At 37.4% G+C, this 18,222-nt stretch overlaps 2 protein-coding genes across 3 annotated transcripts in view; both read right to left on the reverse strand.

The window, feature by feature from the left end:
• POGLUT3 (protein O-glucosyltransferase 3) overlaps positions 1-18,222 on the reverse strand; it is a 603,612-nt gene that overhangs the window by 279,861 nt on the left and 305,529 nt on the right. The window lies entirely within an intron of this gene.
• Positions 1,883-18,222, reverse strand: part of LOC126936198 (protein NPAT) — a 64,872-nt gene continuing 48,532 nt past the window's right edge. The window contains exons 14-18 of one of the 2 annotated variants that reach the window (XM_050758684.1): positions 17,633-17,748; positions 17,449-17,557; positions 9,867-9,927; positions 8,627-9,782; positions 1,883-6,512 (exon numbers count right to left, since the gene is read on the reverse strand). In XM_050758684.1, coding sequence (XP_050614641.1) covers positions 6,435-6,512; positions 8,627-9,782; positions 9,867-9,927; positions 17,449-17,557; positions 17,633-17,748 — 1,520 coding nt within the window. In that variant the 3' untranslated portion in view covers positions 1,883-6,434. The remainder of the gene's footprint in view (positions 6,513-8,626; positions 9,783-9,866; positions 9,928-17,448; positions 17,558-17,632; positions 17,749-18,222) is intronic. The other variant, XM_050758685.1, reaches the window with a different exon arrangement.

Below are 18,222 nucleotides of genomic sequence, written 5' to 3' on the forward strand. Positions count from 1 at the left end.
AAACAAACATGCAAAAAGGACCCTGAGAAAGTAGGAAGCACAAAGAATAAAGTAGACTCCTATATAACTGTTGAATCTAAGAAGTGTTTTTGACAGAAAAAAAGAAATCGCATCTAATTTAAAAGAGAACAAAAGCAAAATTTAGAAAAAAATGTGATATTTGACTCAGGAAAAAAAAGCTCAAAGCCTCAATAGATAATAAATCAGCTAGGAAGAAATTTAGGAGAAAAAAAAAAAAAAATGGAAAACTGTTTAAGCAAAAGCCTCCAGGCCTAGATAATTTAGTAGTGATTTAGTCTCAAGGAACAGTTATTTCCCATTCTAAATAAACTGTTGCAGAAAAAAGAAATAAAAAACAGCATCAGCTATAATAGCAACTAGTTCTTAAAGTGCTTATTATGTTCCAGGCATTAATCTAAGTGTTTTTACATATATGTAAAATTTAAACTTCATATTTTAGCACTGGTACTATTTATTATCCCCAATATTCAAATAAACTAGAAAAAGAAGGAAAGGTTTAAAATTCATTTTAAAAACTGGCATAAGTTTGAAACCAATCTCATTAAAAGTAAACTTTTCACTGGGTGTGTTGGTGTGCACCTGTAGTCCCAGCTACTCAGGAAGTTGAGGCAGGAGGATCCTTTGAGCCCAGTAGTTCAAGGCTATACTGGGCTATGACTGCGCCCATGAACAGCCACTGCACTCTAGCCGGGCAATATAGCAAGACCTTGTCTCAAAAACAAAAACCAAAAACATTTAAATAAAATGTTCACAAAACAAATTTACTTAAAATAATCACTAATATAAAAATAAATTCATGAGTTCAATGAAAATATTTTAATTGATGCTTAAACATGGCAATTAAGTTCAACAGGTACTTCTGACGTAAAATTCTACAAACAAAAGCAAACATACTTAACAAAAGCAAACATACTTAACATTGCCATTAAAATGAGGAACAAGACCATGAAGCAGACTTTGATCATTATTAGTTGCACTGGAAGTGCAAATATCAGTGTAGTAAAAATAAATAAAATTGGAAAATAATTATTTAGATAATACTTCGTAAATTAAAAAGTAGCACTGGTAAATCCATTAGTACTAACAGACTTCACTCAGTATAGAAAATAAATAGCAATTAAAATATAAAAGATTTTGGGCCTGGCATGGTGGCTCACACCTGTAATCCCAGCACCTGGGGAGGCTGAGGTGGGTGGATCACCTGAGGTCAGGAGTTCAAGACCAGCCTGGACAACATGATGAAACCCTGTCTCTACTAAAAATACAAAAATTAACTGAGTGTGGTGGAGCACAACTGTAATCCCAGCTACTTGGGAGGCTCAGGAAGGAGAATTGCTTGAACCTGGGAGGTGGAGGTTACAGTCACCAGAGATCACACCGATGCCCTCCAGCCTGGGCGACAGAGTGAGACTGTGTCTCAAAAAAAAAAAAAAAAAAAAAAAAGATTTCCTACAGTAATTAAGACAGTGTGTTATTAGCACATCTTAAAGCAGACCAATGGAACAGAATACAGTCCAGAAACAAACCTACACATTTCCCAGCTTATGAGAAAAGTGTGCAATGTAGTTGGCAAAGGATAATCTTTGGTAATAAATAGTGTGGGTTAATTGTACATCAATGTGGAAAATCAATTCCAGATAGATGGTCAAATCAAAATGAAATAGGTTGAACCATAAAGCTTTTAGAAGAATAACAAGGGAAAATACTCAGATACCTAATATCCATCCGAAAAAGGACCTGTATCCAGAATACAAAAAGAACAACTAAAAATCAGTAAGAAAAAGGCAGACAACCCAATACTAAAATGAGCAAAAACCTTGTACTGTCCACAAAAGATGCCCAAATAGTATTTGAAAAGGTGTTCAACTTCATTAAAAAAAAATAAAACCCCAAAAAACCAACACCAAATTAAAACTACAACACATACCAATACACACCGCTAAAATGAAAATATCTAACATTGGAAATAACACGGAGTATCGAGAACTTACTATACTGTGAGTATAGCATAAATTGTTATAACCATTATGGAAAATGAAAAAATCTGAATGTCTGAATATATGCAGCTGTGTTCCAGCAACCCTATTCCTAAGTATCTATCCAACTGAGAAGTGTAATGCATTCACAAAAAAATGTGCAAGAACATTCACAGCAGTCTGTTCATCATAAACTTTTTCCATCTATAAAATGGATTAACCGTAATATAATACAATGAATATATACACAGCATTGAGGATGACTGAGCTGAATTATACAAAACATGAGTGTTTCTCACAGATTATATATTCCATGTATCCATTGATATCGTTAAGGAAAACAAAGCTAAATTAATCTCTGGTGCTAGAAGTCACAATAATGACTATTCTAGGGTACTGGTAATGTTCATAGTGATTATGTGGATGTATTTACTTAAAGAAAATTCACTGAAGGGCATGAATTTATAGTGGTGCACTTTTCTCTTTATATGTCTCCATAAAAATTTTATATTAATAAAGCAGGACCATCCCTACATAACAGCAATAACCAGTTAAAACTATGAAAAGAAGAGCTTTCTAAAAATAGTAACAAACAAAAACACCCAGTTTAGCAAGACATTTCTGATAGGGGTAACTGTATAACACTTTGATACATACCATATGATCTTTACCCTTTGCTTCTTTATGAATTAGCTTATGACATTAATGTAGTTCAAATATTCCAATAGAAATTTTAATTTGAAATAATACAAGTAATTCTAAAGTTCATCAGGAAGCATAAAAGGGTGAGTACTTGAAAAAACAAAAACAGTAACAGTGGACACAAAAGTTATGATTTAATCAGTGGCACAGAATAGACTATACACATACCATATAGTGTGTATATGTGTGTATACATTTAATACAAGTCCAAAATCTTTGATCATACACCTTTGGGGTTAGCTGGGGTTCATAAACCAGAATACTCTGGATTTCTAAAAACTAAATGTATGTGCCATATGCCCCCCCAGTTGAGTCTGGAACAGCAGACTAATCAACATTACTATAAATGAGATAAAGACTGTTAAGTGGCCTCGTGTCATTTCAGGTCAGGTTTGCCACAGAATGAGTTCTGATGTTAAATCTAGGGGAAAAAAACTGGTTGCCAGAACCTTTTGGGTTTTAGAATTGTGAATAAGAGATTGTTAATCAGTGTAGGATAAGACAGACATCTTAAATAAATGAGCAGGGGAAAGGAAAGCTTATCTGAACAAACTGTGCAGTGGTTAAATTGTCAAGTGAACAAATTATCAAGCAGTTAAATATTTAGGGAAAAAATGTACATTGACCCTTTTTTACTATCAGGTACCAAAACAAGTAACAAATAGATTAGGAGCTAACTCCTAATTTTACCAAATCAGGAAATACAAACCTAGAAACAGGTGATGATATAGCTGAATATGCCTCTGGAAATGGATAAGCATATGCTATGCAAAAAAATGACAATTTGCTGGTAGAAATGTAAATTGATGCAAGTTTAATAGCAGCATATGGCAAAATACACTGAGATCCTTAAAAAAAGGTACACTAACTTCTTGATTTGGTAATTCTACTCTCTAAAATTTCTAAGGAAATAGTTAACATAAACAAATGTTTATTTACAAAAATGCTCACTGCTGTTTTTGTTTGTAATAGCTGAAAAAAGGAAAAAGCTTTATATTATTGGAAGTAAAAGTAGCAGCTGGATGAGGTGGCTCACATGCCTGTAATTCCAACACTTGGGAGGCTGAGACAGGAGGGCTGCTTGAGTACAAGAGTTTGAGATTAGCCTGGGCAACATAGTGAGACACCATCTCTCCGAAAGACAAAAAAACAAAAAACAAAAATACTGGGTACAATGGAATATGCTTGTAGTCCCAGCTACTCGGGAGGCTGAGGTAGGAGGATCACTTGAGCCTGGGAGGTCGAGGCTGCAGTGAGCCATGATTTTGCCACTGTACTTCTGCCTGGGCAACAGAGTGAGGCCCTCTCTCAAAAAAACAAAAAGCATTAGGAAACTATATGTATCATGAATTCAACAATGTAGATACAAATTTATGAAAAAAGACAAAAGTATGACAAAATGATAACATTTATAAAAAGAAAAAAACTACACAATGAGTCCATTGTTTAAAGGAAGCAGCAAAATAAATAATAATAAAGTCAAAACTTATGTAATTTCAGAAAGCTGGGCCTGAGCCTGAAAGATGACCAGAGAAAGGATGAATGCAGAATATATAGTAATATGCTTTTGAAATTACTCCTAATATTCATGACATGTAGCCTTTGCACGAATGCTGATGGATGCTTTTCTCATGTGCAATTTCAACACACTATAGTTCTAATAATATCCAGGGCTAAATCTGTAACAAGATTTTACTTAACAACACTTCTCAGATTTGGCATACACTGACTGCATTAACCTCTAAGTAATATCCAAACAATAGACTGGATCCTTACATGTAATTATAAAAACAGCTATGGCTATGGATTGTTGTAGTATACATCAACCCTGAAATGCAGCCACTGGGCATTTAAGTATTCAAATAGGTTACCAGGTACAATAGTATAATGAAGTCCAGGACCTGTGGACTTTTAAGGTAAAATGGGGATATGATCTTGCCTTTGAACATAAAAGCTCCAAATGCAAGTTATCTTTTGACTTTATTTAGCGGTTCCTGGTTAGTTAATTATGAATCTTGAAGAAACTCAACTTATTTTATTTGCATATGAATTTTCAGTACTTAGCATACCCAAGTATGAATTGAATAAGAAAATGTGATTTTCAGCATTGTACAAACTCCCAAAAAAGAGGAAGAATTGACTTGCAAAGGAATTTAATCAGTTTCTAAACAAGACTGCCAATGTAAAGTAATTCAAACTTTTGAAGTTAATGAAAATATTTATTCAAACCTAACTGTAGTACAATCTCAAGCTGAGTTAAATAAACATTAACTATATGATATTTAGTTCCTCAGGAATAGACCACTGCCACATCAAAAAATTTCTTACATTACAAGTTTTTGCAGTAAGGTTCAGCAATTAAGAAGACATGATTTCTACACTGAGAAATGTTGTGTTAAGGTTGGATGGATTTTTTTTAAGGCCCAGTACAAAAAAATGGTTGAGGAAAGTGACTCTTTAACAAAATATATACCTGTAGAAAAAAATCTCTAATATACTGACATTTAATTGAACGGAAAGTACTAAAGAGAACATACTTTAATATCTAGGCACAATTGGTCAGGTACTAATTATAATTTCTGTTCTCATTTAAAAGTTTAAACCAATTCGTCAACGTGACTGATGTGTGTGAGTCTAATACAGAGAAGGCACCTCTCTCATCTCTCACTCTCCTTAAGGACCTTTTGAGAGAAACTCTTTGTAACACTTTAAGGGACACAGATAATACACTGTATCTAAGTATAGATATAGTTATTTAACATACCCCATTGTAGGAGAAACTAAAATATAAAACTATGATTTCTCTTTTTACATCTTATGATGGACACAACACCAGAAGATAATCCTCCACATAAACTTTCACATAGAATACAAGATTTAAATTATATGTGCATTGGTCACTACAATGTAAAGAGTTCTATGAATTAGTGCAATTCTTTAAATCCCCAGCATTTAGGGGAAAAGTACATACCGAGAAATCTCTACTACAAACCAAACTTTTTATGGCTCAATAGTCTAACCACTTAAAGTACTGTAAAAATCTTAAAAGTTATAAATGAAAGATCAGAACATTCAATAAATGGTTTACAAAATTCTCTCTTTAAAACAGAGAACAGAGGGATCAGAAGAAATAGGTAAAGTGTAAAATTCCAGAAATATAATACTTACAGCAATTATAAGGGGTAGTATTCACTCTAGGAAAAAACTCATCAAACTATTGATTTCTAATTAGATATTCTGCTATCAGTTGAGGTGGTTATCATTTTGTAGTACTTAGTGGTTGTGTATTTAAATGTCTTGTTGAACAGTTACTGAAGGTAATTTATAAGAGTAAGCATCATTTTCCTCCAAAATAAGTGAGAAACTATTGCAGATAAGTTTTAGAATTAGGGATGATAAGAAGTCAAAAAACACATTAGGTTGATTTAACCTCTATTTCAACAAGATTTACACAGTATTTACATTACAATATGGAATTGTCAAAGCTATACAGTTTTGCAGATTGGCTTTACTTACATTTCTGCAAATGTTTTTCCCAAAATAAAAATAAACCAAGTAAGTCTATTTACAAACTAGGAAGCTGTTTTAGAAACAGCATGATTTAGATATAAAGTGAAATTTCAGTACAATCAAAGTGCAGGTCACGCTTTCAAATTCTGTCAATATCCCATTCCCTACACTCAGTTTAAGGGATACGAGTTTTGAACACCTACTGTTCTTATGTGCCCAGAATGTTTACTCATCATAATGCAATGATAATAAAAATTTGTCTACATCCATTCCTGCTGGAAATGAACTGGGAAGCTTCTTTTTCTGTTGAAAAAGAGAAAGAAAAAATAAACTCAAACAAGGCCAAAATGCTTTCTTAGTAAGTCACCTAAAACAGCGTATTGGGTTCTTTCACATACTACTGAAATTGTCAAACTTTTTTAGTCTAGTAGAATTTTACTTCCATAGAGAAGTAGAGACAAGTTTTATAAACCCAAAGTTAATTAAATATACTTCTATAGCACCTGAATGTTAGTTTACGGCAAAAGACATTATACAAATCCAGAGTATCTGAATGTTGAATGAGACAAGATAGAACATGCTTTCTATGTTAGGTGGTTATTACTGCTAAGAAAGCTTTACTAATAGATGTTTCGAGTAACAGGTACTACTTGTCAGTTCCAAAACTTAATATACATCAGATACTTTATGTATATACTACATTTAGACTTCACAGCCTAAGATAATCTGGTAATATCATGTCAAGTGATGAGGCTGAAACTCAGAGAGGCTACAGACTTAATCATGATCACAGGACCAAAAAACAGTAGATGCAGGATTCAAATCCAGACTTGTAGGGCAACAAAGCCTACATTATTTCCCTGATACCATACTTCCTCTATGATATTTTAAACACTTTCTATTCAATTCACTTACTAAATAGCTAACCAAATTGAAAATAAATGGATTTCATTTATCAATGCTACCCCTGCATTGCCTTCCTAGAGACAACCATGCTTAAAGAAGAAACATATGTAAGGCCAGGTGCAATGGCTCATGCCTGTAATCCCAGCACTTTGGGAGGCCAAGGCATGCAGATCACCTGAGCTCAGGACTTCAAGACCAGCCTGGGCAACATGGCAAAACCCTGACTCTATAAAAAAATTTAAAAGAATAGAAAAAATGTCCAGGCGTGGTGGCTTACGCCTGAATCCCAGCACCCTGAAAGGCCAAGGCGGGTAGATCACAAGGTCAGGAGTTAAAGACCAGCCTGGTCAACATGGTGAAACCCCATCTCTACTAAAAATACAAAAATTAGCCTGGTGTGATGGCAGACACCTGTAATCCCAGCTGCTCCGGGGGCTGAGGCAGGGAATTGCTTGAACTCAGGCGGAAGTTGCAGTGAGGCGAGATCGTGCCACTGTACTCCAGTGGGTAATAGCGCAAGACTCCATCTCAAAAAAAAAAAAAAAAAAAAAAAAAAAAAAAAAAAAAGGGAAAAAGTATTAGCCAGGCGCAGTGGCACATGCCTATAGCCCCAGCTACTTGGGAGGCTGAGGTAGGAGAATCGCTTGAGCCTGGGAGGTGGAGGCTGCAGTGAGCTGAGATCACACCATTGCACTCCAGCCTGGGTGACGGGAGTGAAACCCTGTCTCAAAATAAAGAAAAAAAAGAAAAACATAGGTAAATTTAATTTTTCCAGTGCTCTAATTTTTTTCTTTTTTTGAGGAGTCTCGCTCTGTCACCCAGGCTGGAGCACAGTGGCGCGAACTTGGCTCACTGCAAGCTCTGCCTCCCAGGTTCACGCCATTCTCCTGCCTCAGCCTCCGGATTAGCTGGGACTACAGGCGCCTGCCACCACGCCTGGCTAATTTTTTGTATTTTTAATAGAGACGGGGTTTCACTGTGTTAGCCAGGATGGTCTCAATCTTCTGACCTTGTGATCCACCTGCCTCGGCCTCCCAAAGTGCTGGGATTACAGGCATGAGCCACCACGCCCAGCCATATGCTAACATTTTTAAGGGCCTATAGAAGAGATTACAAGATGTGGGGGGGGCGGGGAAAAACTGAAGATCTAAGAACGAAGTCCTTTATTACTTGGTAATTCCACACAAGTGTTTAATAGTGTTTCCCAATCTTTCATGACTATGTCATGCTCATGAAAAAACTTGAGTTCTACCAAGAAACAAAAACTATATTTTTTTTCCCCTGGAAAGATGTTTATAAACAAATGCCTCAGCAGTTGTTCTGAAAATGCTGTTTAACCTGGACACCCTGCGCATACCACATTAACACTGCTGGACAATGTACTTTGTCAATGAAATCTAAAAGCTGTCTTAGCCATAACATTCAGTTAAGTTGTGGCAAGAACTGCTGAATTCTCTAATTATTAAAGGGGAAAAAAAGTGTGGTTTGGAAATTAAAACTTTTAAACTTGCCTTAATTTTCTTCTTTTTCACTGGTACTGATGAATTTGTAAGATTTTTACTAGAAGTACGAGAGTTTCGCTCACGTTCATCTAATTCCTCAATTTTCCGCTTTTTTGTGGTGCTCCTTGAAGATGCTCTAAACTGTTGTGTGTTATCTTTCAGAGGAGTTGCTGAAGTAGTCCTAGAAATGGCTGCCCTGGAGAGAATCATTAATGTGTGGGCAGCCATATTTACACTGTTTTCACTGCCTGTTTCACTGGCAGGGCTGCAGGCAGGGAGGTCTGGGGTGACAGGAGGGACCATTACTTTTGATGTGCTACTGTCTTCACTGAAACGCCTACTAGAGGGGGCCTTGATAATATCTATAGGTTCTTCTTTATGTTTTTCCCCTGCCCCTGAGCCAGGTGTCCGGGGTACAGGTAAATCACTACTCTCAGCAAGCCTACTTACTGAGCTGTGCCTCTGTATATCCTGTAACATTTCTGTGGTAATCAAAGAACTGGTGGATTTAGTTTGTTCTTGTTTTAGATCCTTCACAGCTGTACCTACTGAAAGGACATTTTTATTGTTTGAAGATGCGCCTTGTTTTTTGGTCATTTCTTGCAGTGAAGCTATAGATTTCTCACTTCGCAAACCCCCATTTTGCTGCCCAATAGATAGTTTCGAATTTTCTGGATTTTTCTGCCTTTCTACATCGCTGCATAATTCATTCTCCTTATTAGCTGTTGCTTTATGGAAAGATTCAAGCACAATTTCTGTTGGTGACACCTTCTTTTCTGATTGAGTTTCTCTTATGGTGGTATGCCGGCTAATGGCACTTTCCGACTTAGATAAAATCTTAGGCAGAGGAGGCTTCTCTTTCTCTCTTTTGATAGCATTATTAGAAGGGGGTTTTAAGGTGGAGGATACATTGGGTGAGTCAAGATTAGGAAAAGAGACTGCATTCCTTTCTTTGTTTTGGGACACCATCTTATGATTTGGCCCCTGTGTATTTGCCACGGGAGCAGCAGTGCTGTCAAAACAGAGCACACGTCTGTGGCATGGTTTAGCAGCTGGAACTATACTCTCTTCTGGGAAGGGAACTGTGGTTTCTTCTGATTTCTTCCCAAGATCTGTGGCAATAGTCTTGTCAGAAACTTCAGTTCTAAAACAAAACAAAACAAAACTATTTCTAGCAGCATAAAGAAATCCTTTATGTTTTAAATCTGAGCATTCAAATAATCTATGATAGAAACTACTTTATACTCACCTTTGGGCTTGACATCCAACTGAATGACCTGACGAATCCACCGAATTATTTACTTGTTTTCCTGAAATTATAAATGAACATTCCTGAGAAAAAGAATACACTCCTCTGAAAGAGGATGGAACAGATGACAATTATCACATATAATAAATGACAGCTAACGTGCAAATAGAACATGTTGACAAAGTAGCTTTTAAAAAGTAGTTTTGAAATAAGTACAAGATGGCTATTTCCCCACTGCTACAGAGGAAATCCAGATATGGAACAAATGACATGCGTCAACTTCAGGCAAACATTATGTTTGTCTGTCTGTTTTTTTTTTTTTGAGACAGAGTCATGCCCTGTCACCCAGACTGGAGTGCAGTGGCACGATCTCAGCTCACTGCAACCTCTGCCTCCCGGGTTCAAGCGATTCTCCTGCCTCCGCCTCCCAAGTAGCCGGGATTACAGGCGCCCACCACCACGCCCAGTTAATTTTTTGTGTTTTTAGTAGAGATGGGGTTTTGCCATGTTGGCCAGACTAGTTTCAAACTCCTGGCCTCAAGTGATCTGCTCATCTAGGCCTCCCAAATGGCTGGATTATAAGCGTGAACCACCACGCCTGGTTCAGGCAAATATTATAAATCCAGTCTTTGGATCTACAAATTACAATGCTCAATACAGCATATAACGTACTACTTACATCCAGGTAGTCACTTAAAGAAAACAACAGATTATATCTATTTTAAAATTCTGTCCAAGTACCTATCATGTTTACAAGCCTATGTCACTCAGAGCACATGCTCTGGAGTTTCAATAGCCATATTTTAATTTCCACAAGCTTCAGCGTTTATGTGTGAGAGCAGCAAGATATCAAAACTAAAAAGAAGAGCAAAGATGAGATTATGAAGAATCTTATGTATTATGCAAAAGGTTTCAGAGGCAATCCTTTAAGAGATTTATTTATTTATGTATTTATTTATTTTTGAAACAGAGTCTCTCTCTGTTGCCCAGGCTGGAGTGCAATGGCATGATCTTGGCTCACTGCAACCTCCACCTCCTGGGTTCAAGCAATTCTAGTGCCTCAGTCTCACGAGTAGCTGGGATTACAGGTGCACACTGCCACGCCTGGCTAATTTTTGTATTTTTAGTAGAGAAGGGGTTTCACTATGTAGGCCAGGCTAGTCTCAAACTCCTGACCTCAGGTGATCTACCCTCTTCGGCTTCCCAAAGTGCTGGGATTACAGGAGTGAGCCACCATGCCCGGCCCCTTTAAGAGTGTTAAATAGTGAAGATGCATGAATAGGTTTATGTTTTTGGAAGATCAATCTGGCAATAATGTGGAAGATGGAATTGAGAAGACAGAAAACTGGAAATAGAAACTCTGTGTAGATGGTTATATTTCAGGTAAGAGATGATGAGGGTCTGAGAGACAATAATGGGCATTTGCATTACAAAAAGTAAAGGAAAAAAATAAACTGTGACATTAACCAAGGGGGAAAAACACTAGGCAGAAGTCTTTGAGGAAGAGGTGAGAAATATGTAGAGTTTGAAGGCCCTGAGTTACACAAAATTAGCAAGGGAGGAGAATAGTTTAGTTATGGCTCCAGAAGCCACTGCAGTATCAACAGTATAGGGAAAGCAAAGTAAGGTAAGAATGGAAAAGTTTCAATGCATAATGCAATATTAGGAGGCTACTGGTGACCTTTGTGTAGACAGTTTCAGTAAATACATGAGAAAAGACAATAATTTGAATGAAGAAATGGAAGATTAAGAGAGGTTAAGAGATTAAGATAAAAGGTCAGCAGGTGGGACAAACCTATGTTTATAGCTAGGGAGAGAAGCCAAACAGGAAAAGATGAAAGATATATAGAAGAATCTGGAGCACATGTAGACTGCATTAACCTTAGAAAGAATGAAAGACAGTTATTTAAGAAAGGATGATTTTGGAAGCAGAATAGGTATGTACTGAATGAAAGTGATGATCAGAAAGTGAAGTTTAATACTGGTTAAGATGGAAAATAAAACCAGGAGCTAAGAGCGAGGAGGAGCAGGACTAGATTTGAGATGTGCTGTGCAAGACTGGAATAGTTTGAAGGAGGAACAGAAGAGAAAGCAGACAGGCAGACATTTAAATTGATTGCTAAGTGGAAGGTGTGTGAGAAATGCATTTTTAAGTGGTAGGGAATGGTAGCACTTCTAAGGCAATACTAGGAAGCCCAGGTATAAAAGCTGAGATGGTTGGCTGGACAGATCAAGGGCTGTAGAGTAGCCAGTGCATATGTAGAAGAATGTGTATATGCAGGTTATCAAAAGTACTGGCAAAAGTAGCTGATGTGGTGGCTTCTGGGCTCTAGGCTGTTTTGTAAAGGAAGTGAATCCATAAAGAAGACACAAGCTCAGGTGAAAGGTGAAGATTTAAGTAAGAAAAGCTATCACTGGTTGAAGAGGAATTCAATAGGTATATGGAAACGAGTGTGTTTTGAGACACATCACTGGCCTTTAAAAATCTTGTAAGTCTAATAAAAAGGTGAAAAATTCAAGATGTGGCTATGGGAGAGGTTGGTTGAAGCAAAAATAAGTCTTAGGAGAGGAAAGGCACGGGCTGGGCGCAGTGGCTCATGCCTGTAATCCCAGCACTTTGGGAGGCGGAGGAAGGCAGATCACCTGAGGTCAGGAGTTCGAGACCAGCCTGGCCAACATGGAGAGACCCCATCTCTACTAAAAATACAAAAACTAGCTGGGCATGGTGGTGAGTGCCAGTAGCCCCAGATACTCAGGAGGCTGAGGCAGAAGAACTGCTTGAACCCAGGAGGTGGAGGTTGCAGTGAGCTGAGATTGTGCCACTGCATTCCAGCCTGGGCGACAAGAGCAAGACTCCACCTCAAAAATAAACAAATAAATAATAAAGTAAATAAGGAGCGGAAAGGATAAAAAACCTCTGAGGGTTAGGGTGGTGAGTAGATTTACAACATGGGCATTTTGTCATTCATGATGATGAAAAAATGTAGGGAGAAAAGTCTGAGAACCAGGTAGCATAGTCATCAAGGTTCTGAGTAAAAATCTGCTGTTATTTTGTGTATGGTGTCTTTTGTTAAACAGAAACTTTAAATTCTGTAGTAGTTCACTCTATCAATTTTTTCCATTTATAAGTTATGTATTTCTCATTTTAAAATTTTATTTGAGACGGGTCTCACTATGTGTTGCCCAGGCTGGTCTCAAACTCCTGGGCTCACGATCCTCCTGCCTCAGCCTCTCAATGGCTAGGACTGCAGATACATGCCACCGCACCCAGTTTCTTTTCTTTTCTTCTATTAATATACACACGCACATATTTATATATATATATCAGTTGTTGTTGTGACAGGGTCTTGCTCTATTGCCTAGGCTGGAGTGCAGTGGCATGAGGACAGCTCACTGCACTCTCAAATTCCTGGGCTCAAGTGATCCTCCAACCTCAGCGTCTCAAGTAGCTGAGACTACAAGTTCACGTCACCACACCTGGCTAATTTTTTTTTCTTCTTTTGAGGTGCAGTCTCACTCTGTCGCCCAGGCTGGAGTGCAGTGGCACGATCTCAGCTCACTGCAAGCTCCGCCTCCTGGGTTCACGCCACTCTCCTGCCTCAGCCTCCTGAGTAGCTGGGACTACAGGTGCCCACCACCATGCCCGGCTAATTTTTTGTATTTTTAGTAGAGATGTGGTTTCACCGTGTCAGCCAGGATGGTCTCGATCTCCTGACCTCGTGATCCGCCTGCCTCGGCCTCCCAAAGTGCTGGGATTACAGGCGTGAGCCACCGCGCCCAGTCCACACTTGGCTAATTAAAAAAAAAAAATTTCTGTAAAGACAGAGTCTCATTTTGTTGCATAGGCTGGTCCCAAACTCCTGGACTTAAGTGATCCACCTGTCTTGGCCTCTCAAAGTGCTGGAATTAACAGGAGTGAGCCATTGTGCCTGAAGTCTTCTCATTTTAAAAAAAGAAATCCCAGGCCAGGAGCGGTGGCTCATGCCTGTAATCCCAGCACTTTGGGAGGCCAAGGTTGGGGGATCAAGAGGTCAGGAGTTCAAGACCAGCCTGGCCAAGACAGTGAAACCTTTCCATCTCTACTGAAGATACAAAAATTAGCTGAGTGTAGTGGCATGCGCCTGTAATCCCAGCTACTCAGGAGGCTGAGACAGGAGAATTGCTTGAACCTGGGAGGCGAAGGTAGCAGTGAGCCAAGATCATGCCACTGCATTCTAGCCTGGGTGACAGAGCAAGACTCCCATCTCAAGAAAAAAAAAAAAAAAAGAAAGAAATCCTTTATCCCAATGTCATAAAAATATTCTGTCATACATTCTTCTATCATTTAATTGTTTGACTTTTTACTTTTAGGTCTTTAATCATCTTGGACTTCATCTTTGTATGAGGAAGGGATCTACTTTCTTCTCTATCTATTATATATTTAATGATCAATACATTTCATGTATTATACCATCCATCTTGCTCTGACTTCTGATGTTAACATTACCATGTACAAGGTCTCTTTCTAAATTATCTTGTTCCATTTGTCTTTTTCTTTTAATTACTGTGGCTTTGCAACATTTTATTATTTGGTAGAATGAGTCTGTCCTCTGCTCTTCTATCTTGGCTAGTCATGGACTTTTATTCTTTCTCATAGATTTTATAGTTTTTCCCACCTCCCAAAATATTCTACTGGGATTTTAAAGGAAAATTATATTGAATTTTTGATTCAACTTGGAAGAACTGCAATCTTTACACTGTTAAATTTTCAAACCTATGAACATGGTTCTCTTCTATTTACATATCCTTTATGAAAAATTTCAAATATTCCCCATTTCTAACATTTTTGGTTAGGTTACTTCCTTTATACTTTATCATTTTTGTGGTCATTATAAACAGTATCTTATTTTCTATTACATTTAATAGGTGTTTATTGCTGGCAACTAAAAACACAATTTTCGGCCTCCCAAATAAATTAATCAATTTTAATAAATTAATCATACCTGGCAACCTTACTGAATTATTAGTTCTATTAATTTTTCTATTAACTCCCTGTGGCTTTATTGTATAAAAATCACTTCATTTGCCATAACAGTTTAATTCCCTCTCTTCAAATCTTTACACCTATCTCTTTTCTTTTCTATGACAGGGTCTCACTGTTGCCCAGACTGGAGTGTAGTGGCACGATCATGGCTCATTTAGAGCCTCAACCTCCTGGACTTAAGCAATCCTTCTGCCTCACCCTCCCGAATAGTTGGGACTACTATCTGCCACCACAGCTGGCTACTTTTAAAAAAATTATTTTCTACAGACATGGTCTCACTATATTGCCCAGGCTGGTCTCAAACTCCTAGACTCAAGCAATCCTCCTGCCTCGGCCTTCCAAGGTGCGGGATTATGGGGATAAGCCACAAGGCCCAGTTCCATTTTCTTACTGTACTGTCTGGAACCACATATGTATGGGACCTTGTTTATGGTGGAAGTATAATCAGATGTCTGGGGGAAAAGATTGATTACTTAATAATTAATTTACTGGTGTTGGAAACACTGGCCTATTACATACAGGATGGGAATCAGTATCCTTGTGTTAGTCACAGCTTTAAAGGGAACCCATGATGTTTACTATAGATAGCCTTTAAGAGCCTTTATCATAAGTGGATGCTTAACTTCACCAATGTTTTTTTCTGGTATTAACTTTGTAAGGGATAAAAACAAGTGTCAGACTGTGAAGACATCTGTGATATGTTACTAATAAAAGTATAACACCTCGACAGGAAATTTAATAGAGAAGTAGGAAAAGGATATGAATAAGCAATTCACAGAAGGGAAAATATTATTTATAGTTATAAGAGAGGATTCCAAATTTTATTAATAATGAGAATAGAGCAAAAGAATGATATGAGATACTACCATTTTACATCCATCAAGTGGCAAAAGTTAAAAATATCACATGGTATCAAATATTGGTAGTGTTGTGAGGGAAGCAGGGAAAATAATGGTAGAAGTATAAACTTTCTTCTCTATGAATATCCAGTGTATCCAAATATTTCTGGGAATAAGCCCCCAAAGAAACTCTCATACGGGTTCACACAGAGGCATTTACAAAGGTGTTCCTCCTATCACTGCATGTCAGATCAAAAACCTTGAAAACATCTGAAAAGTCCACTGATAGGAGATACATAAAATACATTTATGTGATAGCTATCAAATGGCCATTAAAAGGAATGAACTAGTTATGAGAAAGAACATAGAGATCATATAGAGTAGCTATAACATGACATAAGTCTAAGAGGGTGCCTCAATAAGTCAAAATGCAACTTAAGCCTACATCAATAGATGTATACTGTTTAGCTTAAGGAAAGGCTGATTTGATGACAGCATTTAGTGAGTTCTCTGTATAATGAGCGCATTTGAGACACACTACTGAGAAGAAATACAATGTAATGTGTTAAGTGCTATAGCATAGGTATCAATAAGAATTAAAGAAAAAAATAAAACTGGAATATCCACCTTAGCCACCGCTGGTTAAAAACGCTTCCTAGGATAAAGTCACATTTAAGTTAAGTTTGAAGGATAAATAAGAACCAGATTGAGGGTAAGAGCTGGGTAAGAAGGGGGAATTCTAGGTAGAAGAGATAGCATTGGTAAAGGCAGAGGGACAAGAAAGATCACCAAGTATAAGGTAAGCAGCAACTATAGTCTGTACAAAGGGTCCATGCTGAGAAGTGGTAAGAGATGAGAATGGAGAGGTCAAAGTGACTAGATGACAAATGTATGCATATATGTCACCCTGAGAAATTTCAATTTTATCCTGTGGGCAAAGGGGAGTTGCTGAAAGTTTTTAGGCAGGGAAGCAACATATTCAGATTTGTATTTTAGGGGAAAAAAAAGTCACTCAGCCAGCAGACATAAGGTGAACCGAAACAACAAAGACTAAAAGGGAGACTACAAGACACTATTGATACAACTTAGATGAAAAATGACAAATACTTGAACTAAGAAGGAGAGGAAAAATGTGTTTTAAGAGTGACTACCAGGTTTTTCAAATAAGTAAACAGATGGTTGGGACAATGGCTAAAACAGGAAACACAGGACGGTAATTTGCAAACTTTAAAGCCTTGCTTCAAGTGTGGTCCAGTACCAGTAGCACTGGCATTGCTTAGAAGCTGTTAGAAATGAGGAATTTCAGGCGCTGTACCAGTCCTATTAATTCAGTACCTGCATTTAACAAAATCCCCAAGTAGTTCATATACACTCTAAAATACAAGAAGAACTGCTCTAAAGTGTCAAACAATTATATGAGGCATTCACTAAACACTTGAAAGTTGTTGGGAAAAATAGGGATTATATTTAACTTAGGGAAGCTGCAAAGAATAAACCAAGGACTACTGGGCAAAACCTAACAGATTCAACAAACGAAACAATTTTCTCAGAACCAAAGCTGTTCAGTAGACAGTTGGCTGCATTATGACATCTGTTACTAGCAAATGTAGGGTGATCACTTGTTGGTAAAACGGTTTAGGTATTCAAAAAGAAAACATTTAGGTGTTGCTGCAAACAAATGAACATACAAAGTTGACATTAATGAATTTAAAAATGGTACCTATACAAGGCTTGTTTCTTAGTCCCTGAGCCTTCTGAGATTTTGGAGGGACGGGGAATTGAGGGATACTTCTATTGCATACAGGTGCTGCCAAAGGCATATGAAGAACCTAGAAGAGAAAAAGTCATTAATTACACTAAGCTTGAAAAGCATCACCACACCATTTTCAGTTCATAAATCTTACCTGCCGAGGAGGAGTAGAAAAGTTATTTCCATTCTGTCCAACCACAGATACTGGGATCATCCCTACCATTCCCTGGAGTACAGGCTGGACTGGAGAGGCAATTATTATGGCAGATCCTAAAAAAACAGTTACTGTTAAAATAAGATTTCCTCTCAAATACTTTGGCACAAAACAAACAAATGTTTGGCACAAATTAATTACTGTTTTGAAATAAATTCTATCAACAATCCCTCTTCCTTACAATCCACTCTCCAAAAACAAAACAAAACAAAACAAAAAACAAAACTGAAACAGTTTTAGGAAAAACAGCAAGGCTAACAAATTAAGAAAAAGTCAATCCAAATATTAAGGTGGTCTTATGTTATTCAGTCAGTGAACCACGTTGATCAAGCATAAGACTCTACAGCCAAGACACATTACAATCATATCTGGATTCCTCTAGAAATACTGAAACTAGTTAGAAAATGAGTGGTGAATGTTTCAAGTCTGAACCTTAGGCCAGAAAATTAGAACCCCAACTGAATATTTATAGCCAGGACTATGCTCATAACCCCAACCTATTACATATCTCAATGGTATTGATCAAAAGT

Source organism: Macaca thibetana, chromosome 14 (assembly GCF_024542745.1).
Source record: "Macaca thibetana thibetana isolate TM-01 chromosome 14, ASM2454274v1, whole genome shotgun sequence".
Classification (NCBI taxonomy): domain Eukaryota; kingdom Metazoa; phylum Chordata; class Mammalia; order Primates; family Cercopithecidae; genus Macaca; species Macaca thibetana.